The 24,930-nt window shown below is 37.2% G+C and overlaps 2 protein-coding genes across 25 annotated transcripts in view; both read right to left on the bottom strand.

The window, feature by feature from the left end:
* The window catches only part of LOC141393858 (uncharacterized), a 48,186-nt gene that overhangs the window by 7,558 nt on the left and 15,698 nt on the right, over nucleotides 1-24,930 (bottom strand). The gene's annotated exons all lie outside the window — the stretch shown is intronic.
* LOC141393862 (uncharacterized) lies at nucleotides 6,446-13,960 on the bottom strand. Its single transcript, XM_073967447.1, has 3 exons — nucleotides 9,281-13,960; nucleotides 6,926-7,118; nucleotides 6,446-6,848 (listed from the first exon to the last, which is right to left on the bottom strand). Exons 1-3 carry the CDS (start codon nucleotides 9,449-9,451, stop codon nucleotides 6,535-6,537), a joined length of 678 nt encoding a protein of 225 aa, XP_073823548.1. The 5' UTR covers nucleotides 9,452-13,960; the 3' UTR covers nucleotides 6,446-6,534.

Consider the following 24,930-nt stretch of genomic DNA (forward strand, 5'->3'; position numbering starts at 1 on the left):
AAAAACCATCCTCAGGGACCTGAGGAAATTTTTTCTATAGAAAAAACCATCCTCAGGGACCTGAGGAAATTTTTTCTATAGAAAAAACCATCCTCAGGGACCTGAGGAAATTTTTTCTATAGAAAAAACCATCCTCAGGGACCTGAGGAAATTTTTTCTATAGAAAAAACCATCCTCAGGGACCTGAGGAAATTTTTTCTATAGAAAAAACCATCCTCAGGGACCTGAGGAAATTTTTTTTATAGAAGAAACCATCCTCAGGGACCATAGGAAATTTTTTCTATAGAAAAAACCATCCTCAGGGACCTGAGGGACCAGAGGTAATTTTTTCTATAGAAAAAACCATCCTCAGGGACCTGAGGAAATTTTTTCTATAGAAAAAACCATGCTCAGGGACATGAGGAAATTTTTTCTATTGAAAAAAACCATCCTCAGGGACATGAGGAAATTTTTTCTATAGAAAAAACCATCCTCCGGGACCTGAGGAAATTTTTTCTATAGAAAAAACCATCCTCCGGGACCTGAGGAAATTTTTTCTATAGAAAAAACCATCCTCAGGGACCTGAGGAAATTTTTTCTATAAAAAAACCATCCTCAGGGAACTGAGGAAATTTTTTCTATAGAAAAAACCATCCTCAGGGACCTGAGGAAATTTTTTCTATAGAAAAAACCCACCTCAGGGACCTGAGGAAATTTTTTCTATAGAAAAAACCCACCTCAGGGATCTGAGGAAATTTTTTCTACGGAAAAAACCCACCTCAGGGATCTGAGGAAATTTTTTCTACGGAAAAAACCCACCTCAGGGACCTGAGGAAAATTTTTCTATAGAAAAAACCCACCTCAGGGACCTGAGAAAATTTTTTCTATAGAAAAACCCACCTCAGGGACCTGAGGAAATTTTTTCTATAGGAAAAACCATAAATTTTTTTCTATAGAAAAAACCATCCTCAGGGTCCAGAGGAATTTTTTCTATAGAAAAAACCATCCTCAGGAACCTGAGGAAATTTTTTCTATAGAAAAAACCATCCTCAGGGACCTGAGGAAATTTTTTCTATAGAAAAAACATTCCTCGGGGACCAGAGAAAATTTTTTTCTATAGAAAAAACCATCCTCAGGGGCCTGAGGAGTTTTGTTTTGTATAAAAAACTATCCTCAGGGACCTGAGAAAATTTTTTCTATAGAAAAAACCATCCTCAGGGACCTGGGGACATTTTTTCTATAGAAAAAACTATCCTCAGGGACTTGAGGAAATTTTTTCTATAGAAAAAACCATCCTCAGGGACATGAGGAAATTTTTTCTATAGAAAAAACCATCCTCAGGGATCTGAGGAAATTTTTTCTATAGAAAAAACCACCTGATGGACCTGAGGAAATTTTTTCTATAAAAAAAACCACCTGATGGACCTGAGGAAATTTTTTCTATAGAAAAAACCATCCTCAGGGACCTGAGGAAATTTTTTCTATAGAAAAAAACATCCTCAGGGACCTGAGGAAATTTTTTCTATAGAAAAAACCATCCTCAGGGACCTGAGGAAATTTTTTCTATAGAAAAAACCATCCTCAGGGACCTGAGGAAATTTTTTCTATAGAAAAAACCATCCTCAGGGACCTGAGGAAATTTTTTCTATAGAAAAAACCATCCTCAGGGACCTGAGGAAATTTTTTCTATAGAAAAAACCATCCTCAGGGACCTGAGGAAATTTTTTCTATAGAAAAAACCATCCTCAGGGACCTGAGGAAATTTTTTCTATAGAAAAAACCATCCTCAGGGACCTGAGGACAGTTTTTCTATGGAAAAAACCTACCTCAGGGACCTGAGGAAATTTTTTCTATAGAAAAAATCTTCTTCAGGCACTTGAGGAAGTTTTTTCTATAGAAAAAATCATCCTCAGGGACCTAGGGACATTTTTTCTATAGAAAAAAAAACCACCTGATGGATCTGAGGAAATTTTTTCTATAGAAAAAAAATCACCTGATGGATCTGAGGAAATTTTTTCTATAGAAAAAACCACCTCAGGGACCTGAGGATGGTTTTTTCTATAGAAAAAAACATCCTCAGGGAACTGAGGATATTTTTTCTATAGAAAAAACCATCCTCAGGGACCTAGGGAAATTTTTCTATAGAAAAAACCATCCTCAGGGACCTAGGGAAATTTTTTCTATAGAAAAAACCATCCTCAGGGACCTGAGGAAATTTTTTGTATAGAAAAAACCATCCTCAGGGACCTAAGGAAATTTTTTCTATAGAAAAAACCCACCTCAGAGACCTGCGGAAATTTTTTCTATAGAAAAAACCTTTTTCAGGGACCTAAGGAAATTTTTTTCTATAGAAAAAACCATCCTCAGGGACCTGAGGAAATTGTTTCTATAGAAAAAACATTCCTCGGGGACCAGAGGAAATTTTTTTCTATAGAAAAAACCATCCTCAGGGACCTGAGGAAATTTTTTCTATAGAAAAAACCATCCACAGGGATCTGAGGAAATTTTTTCTATAGAAAAAACCCACCTAGGGGACCTGACAAAATTGTTTCTATAGGAAAACCTACCTCAGGGAAAACAAGTTCTCAGGGATCTGGGACAATTTTTTCTATAGAAAAAACCTACTCAGGGACCTGAGGAAATTTTTTCTACAGAGAAAACCATCATCAGTGACCTAAAAAAACATCCTCAGGATGGTTTTTTCTATACAAAAATTCTTTAGTTCCCTTTGGATGGTTTTTTTCTATAGAAAAAATTTCGTCAATAACCTAAGGATTTTTTCTATAGAAAAAACCCACCTCAGGGACCTGAGGAAATTTTTTCTATAGAACAAACCCACCTCAGAGAAAAAACCATAAATTTTTTTCTATAGAAAAAACCATCCTCAGGGTCCAAAGGAATTTTTTCTATAGAAAAAACCATCTACAGGGACCTGAGGAAATTTTTTCTATAGAAAAAAAACATCCTCAGGGACCTGAGGAAATTTTTTCTATAGAAAAAACCATCCTCAGGGGCCTTAGGAATTTTGTTTGGTAGAAAAAAACATCCTCAGGGACTTGAGGAAATTTTTTCTATAGAAAAAGCCATCCTCAGGGGCCTGAGGAGTTTTGTATAAAAAACTATCCTCAGGGACCTGATGAAATTTTTTCTATAAAAAAAAACCATCCTCAGGGGCCTGAGGAATTTTGTTTTGTATAAAAAACTATACTCAGGGACCTGAGGAATTTTTTTTCTATAGAAAAAAAACCATCCTCAGGGACCAAAGGATTTTTTCTTTAGAAAAAATCATCCTCAGGGACCTGAGGAAATTTTTTCTATAGAAAAAACATTCCTCGGGGACCAGAGGAAATTTTTTTCTATAGAAAAAACCATCCTCAGGGACCTGAGGAAATTTTTTCTATAGAAAAAACCATCCTCAGGGACCTGAGGAAATTTTTTCTATAGAAAAAACCATCCTCAGGGACCTGAGGAATTTTTTTCTATAGAAAAAACCATCCTCAGGGACCTGAGGAAATTTTTTCTATAGAAAAAACCATCCACAGGGATCTGAGGAAATTTTTTCTATTGAAATTTTTTCTATAGAAAAAACCCACCTAGGGGACCTGACAAAATTGTTTCTATAGGAAAACCTACCTCAGGGAAAACAAGTTCTCAGGGATCTGGGACGATTTTTTCTATAGAAAAAACCTACTCAGGGACCTGAGGAAATTTTTTTTACAGAGAAAACCATCCTCAGTGACCTAAAAAAACATCCTCAGGATGTTTTTTTCTATAGAAAAAATTCCTTAGTTCCCTTTGGATGGTTTTTTTTTTCTATAGAAAAAATTTCGTCAATAACCTAAGGATTTTTTCTATAGAAAAAAAAAATTCGTCAGGTCCCTGAGGATGTTTTTTTATAGAAAACATTTCGTCAGGTCCCTGAAGATGTTTTTTTATAGAAAAATTTCGTCCGGTCCCTGGGGATGTGTTTTCTATAGAAAAAAATTCCTTTATTCCCTGATGACGGTTTTTTCTATAGAAAAAATTTCCTCAGGGTATGAGGATGGTTTTTCTATAGAAAAAAATTCCTTTATTCCCTGATGACGGTTTTTTCTATAGAAAATAATTCCTCAGTTCCCTGAGGATGGTTTTTGCTATAGAAAAAATTTGCTCAGGTCCCTGAGCATGGTTTTTTCTATAGAAAAAATTTCCTCAGGTCCCTGAGCATGGTTTTTGTATAGAAAAAATTTCCTCAGGTCCCTGAGGATGGTTTTTTCTATAGAAAATATTTCCTCAGGTCCCTGAGGATGGTTTTTGTTGAAACTTATTCTTGTGTGGATGATGGTGTCTGCTGTGCGCTAAATGAAAGACGATGTGTTGCTTCGTTGAGTGCTTTATTACGAGTGAATTCTTGTTCTCTTACACACTACACAATTACCCTTAAGTCTAAGAACGAATCTACTATTTACATACATATTTACAAAGGGTTGTGTGTGCGTCACACATTGCGAACTGATCGCTATTGCTTATGTGTGTTGTGTGTTGTTCGAACTGATCGTGGAGGTTCTCACATTACAACAGTTTTTTCTATAGAAAAAATTACCTCAGGTCCCTGAGGATGGTTTTTTCTATAGAAAAAATTTCCTCAGGTCCCTGAGGATGGTTTTTTCTATAGAAAAAATTTCCTCAGGTCCCTGAGGATGATTTTTTTCTAAAGAAAAAATCCTCAGGTCCCTGAGGATGGTTTTTTCTATAGAAAAAATTTCCTCTGGTCCCTGAGGATGGTTTTTTCTATAGAAAAAATTTCCTTAGGTCCCTGAGGATGGTTTTTTCTATAGAAAAAATTTCCTCGGGTCCCTGAGGTGGGTTTTTTCTATAGAAAAAATTTCCTCAGGTCCCTGAGGATGGTTTTTTCTATAGAAAAAAATTCCTCAAGTCCCTGAGGTGGGTTTTTTCTATAGAAAAAATTTCCTCTGGTCCCTGAGGTGGGTTTTTTCTATAGAAAAAATTTCCTCTGGTCCCTGAGGATGGTTTTTTCTATAGAAAAATTCCTCAGGTCCCTGAGGATGGCTTTATCTATAGAAAAATTCCTGAGGTCCCTGAGGTAAGTTTTTTTCTATTGAAAAATTTCCTCAGGTCCCTGAGGTAAGTTTTTTTCTATTGAAAAATTTCCTCAGGTCCCTGAGGATGGTTTTTTCTATAGAAAAAATTTCCTCAGGTCCCTGAGGATGGTTTTTTCTATAAAAAAAATTTCCTCAGGTCCCTGAGGATGGTTTTTTCTATAGAAAAAATTTCCTCAGGTCCCTGAGGATGGTTTTTTCTATAGAAAAAATTTCCTCAGGTCCCTGAGGATGGTTTTTTCTATAGAAAAAATTTCCTCAGGTCCCTGAGGATGTTTTTTTTCTATAGAAAAAATTTCCTCAGGTCCCTGAGGATGGTTTTTTCTATAGAAAAAATTTCCTCAGGTCCCTGAGGATGGTTTTTTCTATAGAAAATATTTCCTCAGGTCCCTGAGGATGGTTTTTTCTATAGAAAATATTTCCTCAGGTCCCTGAGGATGGTTTTTTCTATAGAAAAAATTTCCTCAGGTCCCTGAGGATGGTTTTTTCTATAGAAAAAATTTCCTCAGGTCCCTGAGGATGGTTTTTTCTATAGAAAAAATTTCCTCAGGTCCCTGAGGATGGTTTTTTCTATAGAAAAAATTTCCTCAGGTCCCTGAGGATGGTTTTTTCTATAGAAAAAATTTCCTTAGGTCCCTGAGGATGGTTTTTTCTATAGAAAAAATTTCCTCAGGTCCCTGAGGATGGTTTTTTCTATAGAAAAAATTTCCTCAGGTCCCTGAGGATGGTTTTTTCTATAGAAAAAATTTCCTCAGGTCCCTGAGGATGGTTTTTTCTATAGAAAAAATTTCCTCAGGTCCCTGAGGTGGGTTTTTTCTATTGAAAAATTTCCTCAGGTCCCTGAGGGAAAGTGTAAGTATAGGGAAAATTTAAGTCATCACTGGCCACCTCTTTCCTCATTTTTCTATTTGTTCAACTAATGGCCAATTTCATTCAGAACTTTTTTGTTGCATTTGCAAAAGCAACAACATATATGATACCTCCGCCTATCTGACAACAACACAGACCAACTGATAAAATAGAAAAGTAATTGACAGTTATTTGATCGGTAGGTGTTGATGTGTAAACATAACAGGCCTAACTAGATTAAGCTGTCCAAGTGACGATATCTAGTCTGCGGAAACGTCTGCGACTTGTTTCTAACGGCGGAAAAACGAATACGTTGTTCATAGTTTTAATGCTTCGATTGGGGGTCTTCGATCATTTTACAGTTGAATAGGAGAGAGATGAAATATATTCAATTTCCAAGAATGATGAAGCGGTGACTGGTCTAAGAAAAAATTTTGTTGGATATATAGAACAGCTTTTAAAAATGCCCAAAAAGGGGGTGATGGAGTGTTGAGTTCCCGCAATAAAAAAAATCAAAATGAGGTCAGTTATCGCTTACATTTTTATTCTTAACTAATTTTTCTTATCCTACATTTGATTTACATTCGAGAGATCAATTTCATAACTTCTATTTTCCTCCACAAAGGCTGCAAATTTTCTGAAACAACGACTGCAGTGGGCCCCAGCAAGCCAGTACCAATATCATCAGGGTTATGACTTGCATGAGAATTGTAAAATCTGGCGACGGTGAGCTGTGGCTAAAGAATCCCTTATCAAAGCCATAATATTGGGCAGTAAGGCCCACAGCAAAGGTACCAATACCCAAGATGTTGTGGAACGTCTTAGTCCAGAGAGGACTCACACATTTCCTCAGAAATTTGGCAAAGAAGGCTGTAAATCCAGACAGCAAACTGACGCAGCACAGTATGAAGGCAGCAAAACCTAAATGAGGGAGAGAGAGCGGAAGGAGAAGGTATGAAAACAGGGTATACTTCAAAATGCCATCAATTGATTCTTACCAAGCTTCCCATGGATACTGTCGAACTTGAAGTCATGTTGTATACATTTGATAAGAGCCGCCGCAATACCACATCCACCACCCAATATTTGTAGAATACCATGCAGATAGTTCTTTGCAGTTCGGCTGTGATTCATGGTTAATACATTGTATTTGTAATGACACATAATACCCTCAGCCATGAGGCAGGAGAACTGGGGGAAATAATGAGGGGACAATTATAAGGGGAATTATGGGGACATTTCACACAAAGAAGGTGATTTTTAAGGTAATTAACCGTCCTTAGGGACCTGAAGAAATTTTTTCTATAAAAAACGTCCTTAGGGGCCTAAGGATTATTTTTATAGAAAAAAACCGTCCTCAGGGCCTGATGAATTCTTTTTTCTATAGAAAAAACCGTCCTCAGCGGCCTAAAGAAATTTTTCTATAGACAAAAACCGTCCTAAGGGGTCTGAGGATTTTTTTCTATAGAAAAAACTGGCCTCAGGGACCTGAGGAAATCCTTTCTATATAAAAAACGGTCCTCGGGGAACTAAGAAAACTTTTTCTATAAAAAAACGTGCTCCCTGTGGAAATTCTTTCTTAGAAAAAAAAACAGCCCTCAGGGACCTGAGGAAATTTTTTCTATAGAAAAAACCATCCTCAGGGATCTGAGAAAATTTTTTCTATAGAAAAAACCATCCTCAGGGATCTGAGGAAATTTTTTCTATAGAAAAAACCATCCTCAGGGACCTGAGGAAATTTTTTCTATAGAAAAAAACCGTCCTCAGGGACCTGAGAAAATTTTTTCTATAGAAAAAAACCATCCTCAGGGACCTGAGGAAATTTTTTCTATAGAAAAAACCATCTTCAGGGACCCTAGGAAATTTTTTCAATAGAAAAAACTATCCTCAGGGACCTGAGGAAATTTTTTCTATAGAAAAAACCATTCTCAGGGACCTGAGGAAATTTTTCTATAGAAAAACCATCCTCAAGGACCTGAGGAAATTTTTTCTATAGAAAAAACCATCCTCAGGGACCTGAGGAAATTTTTTCTATAGAAAAAACCATCCTCAGGGACCTGAGGAAATTTTTTCTATAAAAAAAACCCGTCCTCAGGGACCTGAGGAAATTTTTTCTATAGAAAAAACCATCCTCAGGGACCTGAGGAAATTTTTTCTATAGAAAAAACCATCCTCAGGCACCTGAGGAAATTTTTTCTATAGAAAAAACCATCCTCAGGGACCTGAGGAAATTTTTTCTATAGAAAAAACCATCCTCAGGGACCTGAGGGAATTTTTTCTATAGAAAAAAACCATCCTCAGGGACCTGAGGAAATTTTTTCTATAGAAAAAAACCCACCTCAGGGACCTGAGGGAATTTTTTCTATAGAAAAAACCCACCTCAGGGACCTGAGGGAATTTTTTCTATAGAAAAAAACCCACCTCAGGGACCTGAGGGAATTTTTTCTATAGAAAAAAACCCACCTCAGGGACCTGAGGGAATTTTTTCTATAGAAAAAACCATTCTCACCGACCTGAGGAAATTTTTTCTATAGAAAAAACCGTTCTCAGCAAACTGAGGAATTTTTTCTATAGAAAAAACCATTATCAGGGACCTGAGAAATTTTTTTCTATAGAAAAAACCCGTCCTCAGGGACCTGAGGAAATTTTTTCTATAGGAAAAACTATCCTCAGGGACCTGAGGAAATTTTTTCGGTAGAAAAAACCCACCTCAGTGACCTGAGGAAATTTTTTCTATAGAAAAAACCATCCTCAGCAAACTGAGGAAATTTTTTCTATAGAAAAAACCATCCTCCGCAAACTGAGGAAATTTTTTCTATAGAAAAAACCATCCTCAGCAAACTGAGGAAATTTTTTCTATAGAAAAAACCATCGTCAGCAAACTGAGGACATTTTTTCTAAAGAAAAAACCATCCTCAGCAAATTGAGGAAATTTTTTCTATAGAAAAAACCATCCTCAGGGACCTGAGGAAATTTTTTCTATAGAAAAAATCCACCTCAGGGACCTGAGGAATTTTTTTCTAAAGAAAAAAACCATCCTCAGGGACCTGAGGAAAAATTTTTTATAGAAAAAACCCGTCCTCAGAGACCTGAGGAAATTTTTTTTATAGAAAAAACCCGTCCTCATGGTCCTGAGGAAATTTTTTCTATAGAAAAAACCCGTCCTCAGAGACCTCAGGAAATTTTTTCTATAGAAAAACCCACCTCAGGGAACTGAGGAAATTTTTTCTCTAGAAAAAACCATCCTCAGGTCCCTGAGGAAATTTTTTCTATAGAAAAAAAACCGTTCTATAGAAAAAATCGTATTTTTTAAAGTCCCCGTTTTGTGGTCTTTTTTATCTTGTTATGCTTACCCCAATGACTCCCAACCACGCATGCAATGCTGTTCCTGCTAATCCAGTGCGCAGACACAGCCAGCTCATGTAGATTGTAACGAATCCAATGCAGATTTGTGTTAAAATATTAATAAAATATTCTATTCCCAACCAAACGGGATGTGTTTCAGGATGGGTAATTTTGTTCATTGCGTTCTTTTATCGTTCGATTGCTTCTTCAAAAAAAAATTATAACCGTGACCGTCACCGTAACCGACTGGACTTATTCGATGTATTTAAGTTATTGAACAATTGCTGGTTCTACTTATAATGAAATTGCTGGTCTATTCAAGGCTTTCCTCCCCCCCTTTTCTTACCCTGCAGAGAAGACACCGCCATTTCTCCTAGTCATCAGTCAGTTTTTTCAAAGGTTAATGATCACAAATTTGCTTAACGCTTAACAGATAACATGAACGTGATTCGATATACATTTTATTTTTAATATTTAATTGGTTTGTTTGTTGTTGTAGTTAATGTTCCATTCAATTACGACTGCCAGGTCTCGTACAATTTCACTCTTCTTTTGATAGAAAGAATATTGAATGGTGATTAATGAAAAGCTTCGGTGTTAATACGGGGTATCAATTTTCAACAACTTTGTATAAAATAGTAATGGTACTTTTTTCGAGACACCCTAATAAACACAAGTGCAATTAGAAGTTTGGAAATTTGTTCACCCACCTAAAGTGAAATTGAAATAATTTTTTGTTATGTGGAGGAGTTTGGTTGTGAATTGAGATTTAATATTGTTACAAAAGCCGCGTCTTAAAATTTTTGTTATTCACCCTAATAAGCTGGGAAAACTGAAAATTGAACCTTGATGACAGCTTTACTACGCCATATCGTCTGCTCCGTCGGAAAAGGTCGTAAGTCCACTTTTTTGGAAATCGCGTTTTTGTTACAGGATGATAGTACAAGTCAAAACACGTCGTATGATACAAAGAAAATGGTAGTATGTCGCGTTTTTCTTAATGTTTTTCCCTTGTCGGAAAAGGTCGTAAGTCCACAAAACGTACAAATTTGAGTACGAAAAGGTCGTAAGTCCACAGGAAAATGTATACTTTAAAAGAATACTACAGCTAATGTAGTTCAGATATAATGTTTAACGTCATCCATGGTTGGGGTACAATATAAAGAACTAGCCTACACCTTTGGATGATAATCGGATGATATTTGGCGGAGCCTGTGGACCAAACTTTTCAACAAAAATGTGATAAATTCTATATTGCAACGAAAATTTACATTTGAAATCTATTTTCCCCTATAAGCGAACTGATTATGAAAGATGGACTTCTGGCCTTTTCATTGATACAAATTGGGATGCTGTATGTGTTCAAATACCTCATATATTGAAAAATTTAAAAAAAAAAATAAAAAAATGTTGCTGTTTTTACTGTCGTATATCTTACTTAACTTTATCAACTGGTAATTTGTGGTTTCTCTAGGGACATTTATTCACATAACGAGATTAGTTTGTATTCTGAATTCAATAAAGTAATATCTTCTAACGGACGGGTAAGTGCAATGTTTATATTATTAAATGATTCTAAAATAATAATTGATTGAAATGTTATTAAACTAAGAAGACATCATGATTTTTGCTAACAAAGAGCAGTATGAATTTGTTATGGAATTAAACGATGGTGTCATGGGTCTAGTTCTCAATGTTTTTCACGGTGATTCTGAAAGCTCTGATGATAAACTTCCTAAACGCAGGAAGACATTAAATGCTGAAGATTCTACATGGTTTGCAGAAAAAACAAAAGATGCAGGGAGTTGGGGCAGAAATACTTGGGAAGACAAAAAAGAACACTATTTGGGATTACAATGTAGCTAAGAAACCACGTACATTAACGGAATTAATCATGAAATTTAATTGAAGGAAAAGGTCATAAGGCCAAAATACAAGGTCGTAAGTACAACATGTCATGTTTTATATTAAATATTAGCCGAATCGGTCCACGTTGCTGGTCCTTGAAACTGTCTAATTATTAGTTGGGATATTCAAGTGACTGTCAATAACAAGTAAGAACGTCGTTAAATTCGGCCAAGCCGAACTTGTTATACCCTCCATCATGAGTTGTATTAAATTTTACTTCAATTAGTTTCCTTTCGTTTATGAAGTAGACTAAATACCAAATTTCAGCAATTTCGGTAAAACAACGTGGCTAACCTTCAAAATACCGAAATTCAGGAGGCACCGTTCTATGGGGCTATATGAAGGCGTGGACCTATATAGACAAATTTATGGGAGAAAGTTTTATACCTCAAACGAAGAATAAATACCAAATTTCAGCCATTTCGGTCGACTATTGTGGCCACAAACTCCAAAATACCGAAAATCGGGAGGTACCGTTCTATGGGGCTATACGAAGGCGTGGGCCTATACCAAAAAATTTCTGGGGGAAAGTTGCATACACCCAACGAAGACAAACTACCAAATTTCAGCCATTTCGGAGGAATATTGAGACCACACCTTCAAAATACCGGAAATCGGGAGGTACCGTTCTATGGGGGCTATATGAAGGCGTCAATACCAAACATCCTAGAAGTAATAGAAACTTCTATACTAAATCACGAAGATCTATCTTAAAAATTGCGAGCTGTATCTTAATTTCAAAAGACGGATAGACGGTCATTGTTATACCGACTTAGAATTTTACTCTGATCAAGAATATTTATAATTTATAGGGTCTCCACTGAATATATCGATATGTTACAAACTGAATGACATATTTAATTATACCCTCCATATTATGGTGGAGGGTATAAAAATCATCAGAAATGTTGGTGTCGCTATGCAATTTTAACATACCGCCAAATAACTGATGACTTGAGACATGCCGACTGTGTCCACCTTCTTATAATGTATCTTATATACCTGATGAAACTGTAGCAATCGATATGTTGCCTTCTAATCTAAAAACTTGCTTTCCAAAAAGACCAAAGCATCGTTATGCATACCATCTGGTATTTCCATTGATTTGTAGCTTATTTAAGAAAGTGGGAGTGGTCGGGTCTTATTGCTAAAATATATACCCAGGATTGGGGAAACGGAATAGTTTGTAAGTGTTATATATATAGCACATTTAAAAATAGGGCACAGGTGTAACCCGCCCCCTCCGAAATTCAAAAAAATATAAAGCCTATTTTCACCTCGGTTGTTCCTTGTACATTCTCTGAAATTTTCAAAAAATCGGCTCAGCCGTTTTTTAGTCTTTGCGGAACATACAAACATTCACACAAAAGTTTTGGTCCATTAAACCCGCTAATAATTATCTCATCACCATATTAAATTGCAAGCTTATTCTTTGTCTTAAACAAAAGTCATTCATAAAATGTCGCTCCGGTCGGAATATTACTGCGATTTACAGGGCAGCTACAAAGTCGCGAAAAAATTGTGGATTTGGTCCATTTCAAACCTTTCGATCATAACCAAAATCTAATGGGGTTACTTCTGGTCGGAACCCGACCTCTCCACAAAATTTCGTGAAGATCGGTCCAAAATTGAGGCCTGGATTTTTATTACAATTGTTAATGGATGGATGGACGCACATAGCTAGATCGCTTTATCTCGTTAATATATGAAAAAATGGCAAGGGGAGGGGGTCTACGACGAATACTTCGCGATGTCACACGAATATTGGACAAAACAAACTTATAATACCCTTTCCACATTGTTTTGTAAAGTATAAATATTTTATTTTAAAAACGTCCGTAAATTGTAGGAAAAGGTCGTAAGTCCCTACAAAAATACAAAACTGTACAAGGAAAAGGTCGTAAGTCCAAAGACATCCAATTATCTCCCAAACGCGACGGAATTTGATCAAACAAAGTACAGGTATTGAAGCGGAATAAATAAATGAAGAATTCTGCCTTTACCACCATAATAAAATCTTTAATACAGAAAGCGCTGGAATGTTTTTTCTTCCTCCTGAAAAATTTATTGAGAGGGACTTACGACCTTTTCCGACGGAGCAGACGATATATTATTTAATATTAGAAGATATCAGCTAACCATTTTACAATAACAATATTGTTGTTAGAAAGTAAAATCTCATTGAAAATAGTGAATAATAGGATAATTCAAAACTGTTTTTAGAAAACGTGCAATTTCTAAATTTCATGAGTAGATCCTATTATTTAAATTAAAGAAAGTAAAAAGACAGCTGATTGTCACTTCTGTCTTCTTTAATATATTTTGCTTAAAATTGTACTATTATCACTAAAAAATAGTGCATACTTTTAGGCGTAATATTGCAATACTATTAAATAGGTCGCTATGGGGTTTCGACAAGCAGACTGAAACTAGATCTTGCAGAAATAAAATAAAATACGAGTGTGAAGAAAGTTGAGCTTAATAACACAGAACCGGTAAATTTCAGAACCAACATCTCGCATCTCTGAGCAAAAAATTCTAAAGTTCTAGTCAAGATCACAACTAAAATTTCAACTCGATCCTTAAACTGGATTAAAAAAACAAAAGTGTCGACCAAATTTCAGATCAAAGGAAATTTTTTTTCTATAGAAAAAACCGTCTTCAGGGACCTGAGGAAATTTTTTCTATAGAAAAAACCGTCTTCAGGGACCTGAGGAATTTTTTTCTATAAAAAACCATCCTCAGGGACCTGAGGAAATTTTTTCTATAGAAAAAACCATCCTCAGGGACATGAGGAATTTTTTTTCTATAGAAAAAACCATCCTCAGGGACCTGAGGAAATTTTTTCTATAGAAAAAACCATCCTCAGCAAACTGAGGAATTTTTTTCTATAGAAAAAACCATCCTCAGGGAACTGAGGGAATTTTTTCTATAGAAAAAACCGTCCTCAGGGACCTGAGGAAATTTTTGCTTTAGAAAAAACCGTCCTCAGGGACATGAGGAAATTTTTCTATAGAAAAAACCATCCTCAGGGAACTGAGGAAATTTTTTCCATAGAAAAAATCATCCTCAGGGAATTTTTTTCTATAGAAAAAACCATCCTCAGGGAACTGAGAAAATTTTTTCTATAGATAAAACCATCCTCACGGAACTGAGGAAATTTTTCTATAGAAAAAACCATCCTCAGGGAACTGAGGAAATTTTTTCTATAGAAAAAACCATCCTCAGGGAACTGAGGAAATTTTTTCTATAGAAAAAACCATCCTCAGGGAACTGAGGGAATTTTTTCTATAGAAAAAACCGTCCTCAGGTACCTGAGGGAATTTTTTCTATAGAAAAAACCGTCCTCAGGTACCTGAGGAAATTTTTGCTTTAGAAAAAACCGTCCTCAGGGACATGAGGAAATTTTTCTATAGAAAAAACCATCCTCAGGGAACTGAGGAAATTTTTTCCATAGAAAAAATCATCCTCAGGGACCTGAGGAAATTTTTTCTATAGAAAAAACCATCCTCAGGGAACTGAGAAAATTTTTTCTATAGATAAAACCATCCTCACGGAACTGAGGAAATTTTTCTATAGAAAAAACCATCCTCAGGGAACTGAGGAAATTTTTTCTATAGAAAAAACCATCCTCAGGGAACTGAGGAAATTTTTTCTATAGAAAAAACCATCCTCAGGGAACTGAGGAAATTTTTTCTATAGAAAAAACCATCCTCAGGGAACTGAGGAAATTTTTTCTATAGAAAAAACCATCCTCAGGGAACTGAGGAAATTTTTTCTATAGAAAAAACCATCCTCAGGGAACTGAGGAAATTTTTTCTATAGAAAAAACCATCCTCAGGGAACTGAGGAAATTTTTTCTATAGAAAAACCATCCTCAGGGAACTGAGGAAATTTTTTCTATAGAAAAAACCATCCTCAGGGAACTGAGGAAATTTTTTCTATAGAAAAAACCATCCTCAGGGAACTGAGGGAATTTTTTCTATAGAAAAAACCGTCCTCAGGGACCTGAGGGAATTTTTTCTATAGAAAAAACCGTCCTCAGGGACCTGAGGAAATTTTTCTATAGAAAAAACCATCCTCAGGGAACTGAGGAAATTTTTTCCATAGAAAAAACCATCCTCAGGGAACTGAGAAAATTTTTTCTATAGATAAAACCATCCTCACGGAACTGAGGAAATTTTTCTATAGAAAAAACCATCCTCAGGGAACTGAGGAAATTTTTTCTATAGAAAAAACCATCCTCAGGGAACTGAGGAAATTTTTTCTATAGAAAAAACCATCCTCAGGGAACTGAGGAAATTTTTTCTATAGAAAAAACCATCCTCAGGGAACTGAGGGAATTTTTTCTATAGAAAAAACCGTCCTCAGGGACCTGAGGAAATTTTTTCTATAGAAAAAACCAAAAAACCATCCTCAGGGAACTGAGGAAATTGTTTTATAGAAAAAACAATCCTCAGGGACCTGAGGAAATTTTTTCTATAGAAAAAACAATCCTCAGGGACCTGAGGAAATTTTTTCTATAGAAAAAACCGTCCTCATGGACCTGAGGAAATTTTTTCTATAGAAAAAACCGTCCTCAGGGACCTGAGGAAATTTTTCTATAGAAAAAACCGTCCTCAGGGACCTGAGGAAATTTTTTCTATAGAAAAAAACCGTCCTCAGGGACCTGAGGAAATTTTTTCTATTGAAAAAAACCGTCCTCAGGGACCTGAGGAAATTTTTTCTATAGAAAAAACCGTCCTCAGGGACCTGAGGAAATTTTTTCTATAGAAAAAACCGTCCTCAGGGACCTGAGGAAATTTTTTCTATAGAAAAAACCGTCCTCAGGGACCTGAGGAAATTTTTTCTATAGAAAAAACAATCCTCAGGGACTTGAGGAAATTTTTTCTATAGAAAAAACAATCCTCAGGGACCTGAGGAAATTTTTTCTATAGAAAAAACCATCCTCAGGGACCTGAGGAAATTTTTTCTATAGAAAAAACCATCCTCAGGGACCTGAGGAAATTTTTTCTATAGAAAAAACCATCCTCAGGGACCTGAGGAAATTTTTTCTATAGAAAAAACCATCCTCAGGGACCTGAGGAAATTTTTTCTATAGAAAAAACCATCCTCAGGGACCTGAGGAAATTTTTTCTATAGAAAAAACCATCCTCAGGGACCTGAGGAAATTTTTTCTATAGAAAAAACCATCCTCAGGGACCTGAGGAAATTTTTTCTATAGAAAAAACCATCCTCAGGGACCTGAGGAAATTTTTTCTATAGAAAAAACCATCCTCAGGGACCTGAGGAAATTTTTTCTATAGAAAAAACCATCCTGAACTGAGGAAATTTTTTCTATAGAAAAAACCATCCTCAGGGAACTGAGGAAATTTTTTCTATAGAAAAAACCATCCTCAGGGAACTGAGGAAATTTTTTCTATAGAAAAAACCATCCTCAGGGAACTGAGGAAATTTTTTCTATAGAAAAAACCATCCTCAGGGAACTGAGGAAATTTTTTCTATAGAAAAAACCATCCTCAGGGAACTGAGGAAATTTTTTCTATAGAAAAAAACCATCCTCAGGGAACTGAGGAAATTTTTTCTATAGAAAAAAACCATCCTCAGGGAACTGAGGAAATTTTTTCTATAGAAAAAAACCATCCTCAGGGAACTGAGGAAATTTTTTCTACGGAAGAAACCATCCTCAGGGACCTGAGAAAATTTTTCTACGGAAGAAACCGTCTTCAGAGGCCTTGGAAATTTTGTCTATATTAAAAAACCGTGCTCAGGGGCCTGAGGAAATTTTTTCTATATAAAAAATCATCCTCAAGGACCTGTGGATTTTTTTTCTATAGAAAAAAACGTCCTCAGGGACCTGAGGAAATTTTTTCTATATAAAAATCATCCTCAGGGACCTGTGGATTTTTTTTCTCACGTTGAGTACTTAAACAACCCCAAATTTCAATAAAGTCTCTCTATCTCGTTTAGCAAACACTGAAGGTTTATGATCTACTACCACGCTTGCCCAGGTTGATGGACTCAGATCTTAAACTAGAAATAATTCTAGGGGAAGAGTAAAATTGTTTATTTTAAAAAACTACCGTGTTGTTATTTCGTATGAAGACATATCAGCTCCGCTCACAAGCTGCTTTAACTGTCAATTCCTTTGCGTGTACGTTAAATGAAAACTCATCAAGAGAATATTGTAGAGATCTCTCAACCAGTGAATTCTCCAGGTTTTCTGCCGCCTCTATAAAGTTAAGGGCCCCTCTCATGAGGAAGTTATCTATTCGTTCAATGCCCGCCTTGTCGTAAATGGCCCTACATGAAGGTCGTTTATATGTCCCATCTTCCGTTATAGTTGGCCACATACCCAAGCAATACGTCAGGATTGACCTCTCCCATCTCCTAAGCCTTTCCATTTGGCTCGACAATATGAAGAACCATACCGGAAAGGCATAGGAGACTACGGGTCTTATAATCTGTTTGTATATCAGAAGTTTGATTCTATTTGATAAGCCACCATTGTGACGTATAATCCCTTGATACCCAAAGTAAATTCTGTTGGCCCTACTAAGGATAAAATCAACAATCGCAAAATATGACGAATATTGATATCACTTCATCTCCGATTTTTAAATTTGGCCGATAGGACCTAATGTTAGGGAACACAAATTTCGCCTTACCCCTGAAAACAATCGCCGAGCATTTGTCCATGTTTAGCTTGAGGTCCCACATAGTAAAATACCTATGTAATGTCTCAAGGTAAACGTTAAGGCGGCGACACAGAGTGTTTGCTCTGGGGACTGACATAGCCAGTATGACATCGTCAGCACACGACAGTAACAAGTCCCCTTGAGGAGGCTCGTAGAGCAGGGGGCCTAAAAGTGACCCCTGAAGTACCCCTGCTTGAATTGACCTGCGGCTTGACAGCCGATCACCCACTTTTACTTTAAAGGAAACTTGCCAACAGTCTGCAAGTTTGCTGATCGAATCCATAATGTTTTAATTTATATAGAATTCCCGAGTGCCAGACCGAGTCAAAGGCTTTAGCAACGTCAAGGCTTACAGCTATTGTACCCTATTTCTTTTCGAAGCCCTTCACAATATATGTCGAAAAGACAGATAAGGCGTGAGACGTTGAGTACCCCCCGAATAAATATAAATTTGATGCCGCAGCATCCAACAGACAGCCGCAGCTCGTCTGTAAAAATTAAGTAAAGACGCATACGTATTTGCACAGTGAGGGGTTGTAAGTCACTGATTTATTTCAATAATATTTCGCTTAACTGTATCAATACAAAATATTTCTTAGGCTACCCTTTCATTACAATTCTTATCACTAAACTGTATGTTCTAAAAATACAAACATTTTATAATTGAAGAATTTTCCCACCATGCATGTGCCATAAAATCTTAAGTGCATAGCGCACACACAAACAACTAGCGATACTAGCTACCACTGCATGTGGGATCTTCAACTCTTACCTTAAAACACTTCCATTATCAAATCAATGGAAAATGTGAACATCTGTTCAACGTATTTTGAACACCCCGTCTAAATCCGAATTGGCTATCTTTAAGCATCCTTTTGTCATCGACTAGAAATCTTAAACGTTTCAATATGAAATATTCTTATAATTTACCAAAAGCCGAGAGCAGAGAAATGGGCCGATAGCTCCCACATTCATCAGACGGTGCACCCCGTTTCAATATGGGCACAAGAATCCAAAAATCACCGATCCGGCATTTTTCCGTGCGGTATGTGGGATTCCGTCCAATCCACTGGATTTTTTGTTCGGTCTGTGGGCAATTGCTTTGCTTATGCAGCTGGGTTTGATGAAACCTGCTACATTCCACCTTTCGACGCTTTCAACTGTTGAACCATCTGCTCTAAATGCATCGGAGAATGTTTCCAATGGTGATGGCTATCACCCAATCCCTCGACAGCTAGACTGATCGAGCTATGGAAAGACTGGTCCACTTGTCCATTCATGGGTCGTAACATACCTTGGACGTAATCGGCTAATACCTCTGCCTTCACACCATCATCACTTATACGCTGGGAGGTAGGTCGCATAGCGTCTTATTATATGGCCTTCTTTTTGGCACAGAAACCTGAATTGGATTGCGGAAAACTGTTTCCAGGTTTTCCACCGCCATGTCAACTTCCTCGACAGAAACATTTCTATCTACTGGCAAGCAACAATCAGATAGTCCTTGACGTAATTGACATCTAAATCGACCTAAATTAATAATTTCGTAGTTATGCAATATTTTGGACTCTCAGCGGTACTCAAAACTATTTCTAATGTCATCATATGATCTGACTCAAAGTCGTGGGTAGTTGCGTATCTTCTCCCGCCGAGCAAAGACAGGCCTGGAGTACGAATAAATATATCGATAAATGACCCCGAATCTCCATTTGGTCTAGTAGGTATGTTTGAAGAAAAGATTTCAAAATTTGGAACATCCATCATGTGAGAAGCCAAAACTCTACCTCTTGTATTGGTTTCGGCTCCACCCCATGACGGATGTTTCGCATTAAAATCCGCACCTATAAGTACTTCGCCCGTCTTTTGCAGGTCAAAGAGAGATTGTAAGTCTACGACTTGAAAGCTGTCTTCGGGTCTTTTGTATAGCGATGCAAATATCACAGACGACCCATCATCTTGCCATGCTCTTAGGATGCAGGATTCAGTACGCCCTGTCGAGATGAAGATCCGATCGCAGCGATACTTATCTTTAATTATCACCGCGGTCCCACCCCCACATTCTCGGTATTGGTAATGACAGTTGTAACCATCAAGAGTGAGTTTATGACCTGGTTTGAGCTTATGCTCAGCAATTAGGATAACATCTGGATGTTTTTCAGATATAAAATTCTTCAAATAGTGTCTCTTAGTTGATGATACTAAGGAATTAACGTTCAGGAAAATTATTTTAAAAATCAACATTACCCCCCATGAAGAGAAGCCATGCGGACATAGCAGCATCTAGCCCAGCTTTACTTTGGATCTCTTGAAAAATTGGTCAAAAAGTCTTAGCCTTTTCGCATTTTTTTTTTTTTTTTTTTTGGAGGGAATTTGACACTTTTTCGGACCAAGACCTTCACCTAACTTGACACAACGTGGAGGCATAGTGCAATTAGATTAAATATGCAAGTGTGCATAAGTAGTGCATTGAAATTTATGCTCATTTGATCTCAAGCGCACACTGACTGTCCCTGGTGCAAATATTTGGCCAATGTTACCTTACCTTAAGAACCATTATATTCTGCAGTGAAGTCTGAAATGCGATATTGCTTGATTAGGAAAAATTTTCAAATTGAATTTTTCAAATTGCGTTATTATGAAAAATATGAGCATATTTTTAGATTTCGTCTGAGTGTATTTATTTAATCCTGGGGCTCAATTCTGTTTCTATGAAAATGTGAAAAGAAAACTTTTATAAAGGAAAACAAGTAAAAAGTCGTTAAGTTCGTCCGTGCCGAACTTTTTATACCCTCCACCACAAAAAAGTCTTAATTAAAATGGAATAATTAGAGTCCTTTCACAATTTTAGGTGGAATAACTTTTCGACAATGGATAGACTCCTACTGCCTCCCACTATTGCTTAAATTACACTGTGAACACAAATGTTGGGACAGAGATAATTCCTTTTGGAGATGAAAGCCCTTGGTGTGTGTATATGAAAAACCCCGAAGGGCAGATGGGCCATGAGTCGAACTTCCGCGTTATGGCGTGATGAAGTCTTGGCAAGAGACCCTGTTAGCCATCATGAATTAGCGTTATATCTTTGTTGTTATTGTAGAGCACTTAAGCAACAGTGAACAAAGATATAACGCTAATTCCTGGTGGCCCACAGGGTCTCTAACAAAAATTTCATCACGCCATAACGCGGAAGTTCGACTCACGGCCTTTCTTCCCCAAGAGGAATTTTCCGTCCCCCACACTTTCACCTCCATTTTGTTGCACAGTGTTATCTAATCTAATCTAAAAAATGTGTTCAGCTGGGTGAAAGGTACCACAGATGCTATATCAAAGATATCTTTAAATTTTTTGGCGGAAAAGTTTATAGCTGCAGGGAACTTCAAGAGTCAAATTGAGGGTAGTTTCATCAAAACAATGTAGACCCTCAAAAATGGACCCATGTTGACGAATTTTAGTGAAGAAATTTCGTGACCACTGAAATTTTCGAAAATCGGGGGGTACAGCTATATGGGGTGATATACCAAAACATGGACCTATATTGACGATTATTTTTGAATAAACACAATTGTAGCTAAAATTCTCAAAATACCGATCATTACAGCTAGTTCGGTTAAAAATTGCATCTAAAATTCTCAAAATACCGAAAATCGGGATATACCGATATATGGGGGCCACACCAAAACATGGACCTATGTTGATGATGTTTCGCGGAAATGTTTCATGACCACTGATAACCTCAAATGTCAAATTGCAGATAGTTCGGTTACAAATTGTGGCTAAAATTCTCAAAATACCGAAAATCGGGAGGTACGGTTTTAAGGGGGCCACACCAAAACATGGACCTATGTTGACGATGTTTGCTGGACCCTTTTCATGACCACTGAGAACCTAAAATATCAAATTGCAGATAGTTCGGTTACAAATTGTGGCTAAAAATCTTAAAATACCGAAAATCGGGAGGTACCCTTATATGGGGGCTATACCAAAACATGGACCTATGTTGACGATGTTTCGTGGAGATGTTTCGTGACCACTGAGAACCTCAAATGTCAAATTGCAGATAGTTCGCTTACAAATTGTGGCTAAAATTCTCAAAATACCGAAAATCGGGAGGTACCCTTATATGGGGGCTATACCAAAACATGGACCTATGTTGACGATGTTTTGTGGAGATATTACATGACCACTGAGAACCTCAAATGGCAAATTACAGCTAGTTCGGTTAAAAATTGTAACTAAAATTCTCAAAATACCGAAAATCGGGAGGTACGGTTTTGAGGGGGCCACACCAAAACATGGACCTATGTTGACGATGTTTTGTGGAGATATTTCATGACCATTGAGAACCTCAAATGGCAAATTACAGCTAGTTCGGTTAAAAATTGTAGCTAAAATTCTCAAAATATCGAAAATCGGGAGGTACGGTTTTAAGGTGGCCACACCAAAACATGGACCTATGTATGTTGATGATGTTTCGCGGAGATGTTTCATGACCACTGATAACCTCAAATGTCGAATTACCGATAGTTCGGTTACAAATTGTGGCTAAAATTCTCAAAATACCGAAAATCGGGAGGTACGGTTTTAAGGGGGCCACACCAAAACATGGACCTATGTTGACGATGTTTGCTGGACATGTTTCATGACCACTGAGAACCCCAAATGTCAAATTGCAGATAGTTCGGTTACAAATTGTGGCTAAAATTCTCAAAATACCGAAAATCGGGAGGTACGGTTTTAAGGGGGCCACACCAAAACATGGACCTATGTTGACGATGTTTGCTGGACATGTTTCATGACCACTGAGAACCCCAAATGTCAAATTGCAGATAGTTCGGTTACAAATTGTGGCTAAAATTCTCAAAATACCGAAAATCGGGAGGTACGGTTTTAAGGGGGCCACACCAAAACATGGACCTATGTTGACGATGTTTGCTGGACATGTTTCATGACCACTGAGAACCCCAAATGTCAAATTGCAGATAGTTCGGTTACAAATTGTGGCTAAAATTCTCAAAATACCGAAAATCGGGAAGTACGGTTTTAAGGGGGCCACACCAAAACATGGACCTATGTTGACGATGTTTGCTGGACATGTTTCATGACCACTGAGAACCCCAAATGTCAAATTGCAGATAGTTCGGTTACAAATTGTGGCTAAAATTCTCAAAATACCGAAAATCGGGAGGTACGGTTTTAAGGGGGCCACACCAAAACATGGACCTATGTTGACGATGTTTGCTGGACATGTTTCATGACCACTGAGAACCCCAAATGTCAAATTGCAGATAGTTCGGTTACAAATTGTGGCTAAAATTCTCAAAATACCGAAAATCGGGAGGTACGGTTTTAAGGGGGCCACACCAAAACATGGACCTATGTTGACGATGTTTGCTGGACATGTTTCATGACCACTGAGAACCCCAAATGTCAAATTGCAGATAGTTCGATTACAAATTGTGGCTAAAATTCTCAAAATACCGAAAATCGGGAGGTACCCTTATATGGGGGCTATACCAAAACATGGACCTATGTTGACGATGTTTCGTGGAGATGTTTCTTGACCACTGAGAACCTCAAATGTCAAATTGCAGATAGTTCGGTTACAAATTGTGGCTAAAATTCTCAAAATACCGAAAATCGGGAGGTACCCTTATATGGGGGCTATACCAAAACATGGACCTATGTTGACGATGTTTGCTGGACATGTTTCATGACCACTGAGAACCTCAAATGTCAAATTGCAGATAGTTCGGTTAAAAATTGTAGCTAAAATTCTCAAAATATCGAAAATCGGGAGGTACGGTTTTAAGGGGCCCACACCAAAACATGGACCTATGTTGACGATGTTTTGTGGAGATATTTCATGACCATTGAGAACCTCAAGTGGCAAATTACAGCTAGTTCGGTTAAAAATTGTATCTAAAATTCTCAAAATATCGAAAATCGGGAGGTACGGTTTTAAGGGGCCACACCAAAACATGGACCTATGTTGATGATGTTTCGCGGAGATGTTTCATGACCACTGATAACCTCAAATGTCAAATTGCAGATAGTTCGGTTACAAATTGTGGCTAAAATTCTCAAAATACCGAAAATCGGGAGGTACGGTTTTAAGGGGGCCACACCAAAACATGGACCTATGTTGACGATGTTTGCTGGACATGTTTCATGACCACTGAGAACCTCAAATGTCAAATTGCAGATAGTTTGGTTACAAATTGTGGCTAAAATTGTCAAAATACCGAAAATCGGGAGGTACGGTTTTAAGGGGGCCACACCAAAACATGGACCTATGTTGACGATGTTTGCTGGACATGTTTCATGACCACTGAGAACCTCAAATGTCAAATTGCAGATAGTTCGGTTACAAATTGTGGCTAAAATTCTCAAAATACCGAAAATCGGGAGGTACCCTTATATGGGGGCTATACCAAAACATGGACCTATGTTGACGATGTTTTGTGGAGATATTACAAGACCACTGAGAACCTCAAATGGCAAATTACAGCTAGTTCGGTTAAAAATTGTAACTAAAATTCTCAAAATACCGAAAATCGGGAGGTACGGTTTTAAGGGGGCCACACCAAAACATGGACCTATGTTGACGATGTTTTGTGGAGATATTTCATGACCATTGAGAACCTCAAATGGCAAATTACAGCTAGTTCGGTTGAAAATTGTGGCTAAAATTCTCAAAATACCGAAAATCGGGAGGTACCCTTATATGGGCACTATACTAAAACATTAACCTATGCCCATATCCTTTGGGATATAAGTTTGTTGATCACTAGGAACCCTAAGTGCCAAATTATAGCTAATTCGGTCTGCAAATGTGGCGAAGAACGTCAAAATACCTCAAATCCGGAGGTACCGTTATATGGGGGCTATACCAAAGAGTGGACCGATATAGACCGTCTTCGAACTTGACCTGCCTATGGAAAAAAGACCTACGGTGCAAAATTTCAGCACTCTATCTCAATTATTGCGGACGCTAGCGTGATTACAACATACGGACAGACAGATGGACAGACGGACATGGCTAGATCGTCTTA

Source organism: Musca autumnalis, unplaced genomic scaffold, assembly GCF_047663935.1.
Source record: "Musca autumnalis isolate F117 unplaced genomic scaffold, ASM4766393v1 scaffold_2, whole genome shotgun sequence".
NCBI classification, from domain to species: domain Eukaryota; kingdom Metazoa; phylum Arthropoda; class Insecta; order Diptera; family Muscidae; genus Musca; species Musca autumnalis.

What these genes read in the sequence shown, in the direction of transcription:
- LOC141393862 (XM_073967447.1), bottom strand. Translation starts at nt 9,451, where the DNA reads ATGAACAAAATTACCCATCCTGAAACACATCCCGTTTGGTTGGGAATA. An exon ending in CGTGGTTGGGAGTCATTGGG is followed by an intron (nt 7,119 to 9,280) that starts GTAAGCATAACA and finishes TATTTCCCCCAG; the next exon opens with TTCTCCTGCCTCATGGCTGA. An exon ending in CAGTATCCATGGGAAGCTTG is followed by an intron (nt 6,849 to 6,925) that starts GTAAGAATCAAT and finishes TCCCTCATTTAG; the next exon opens with GTTTTGCTGCCTTCATACTG.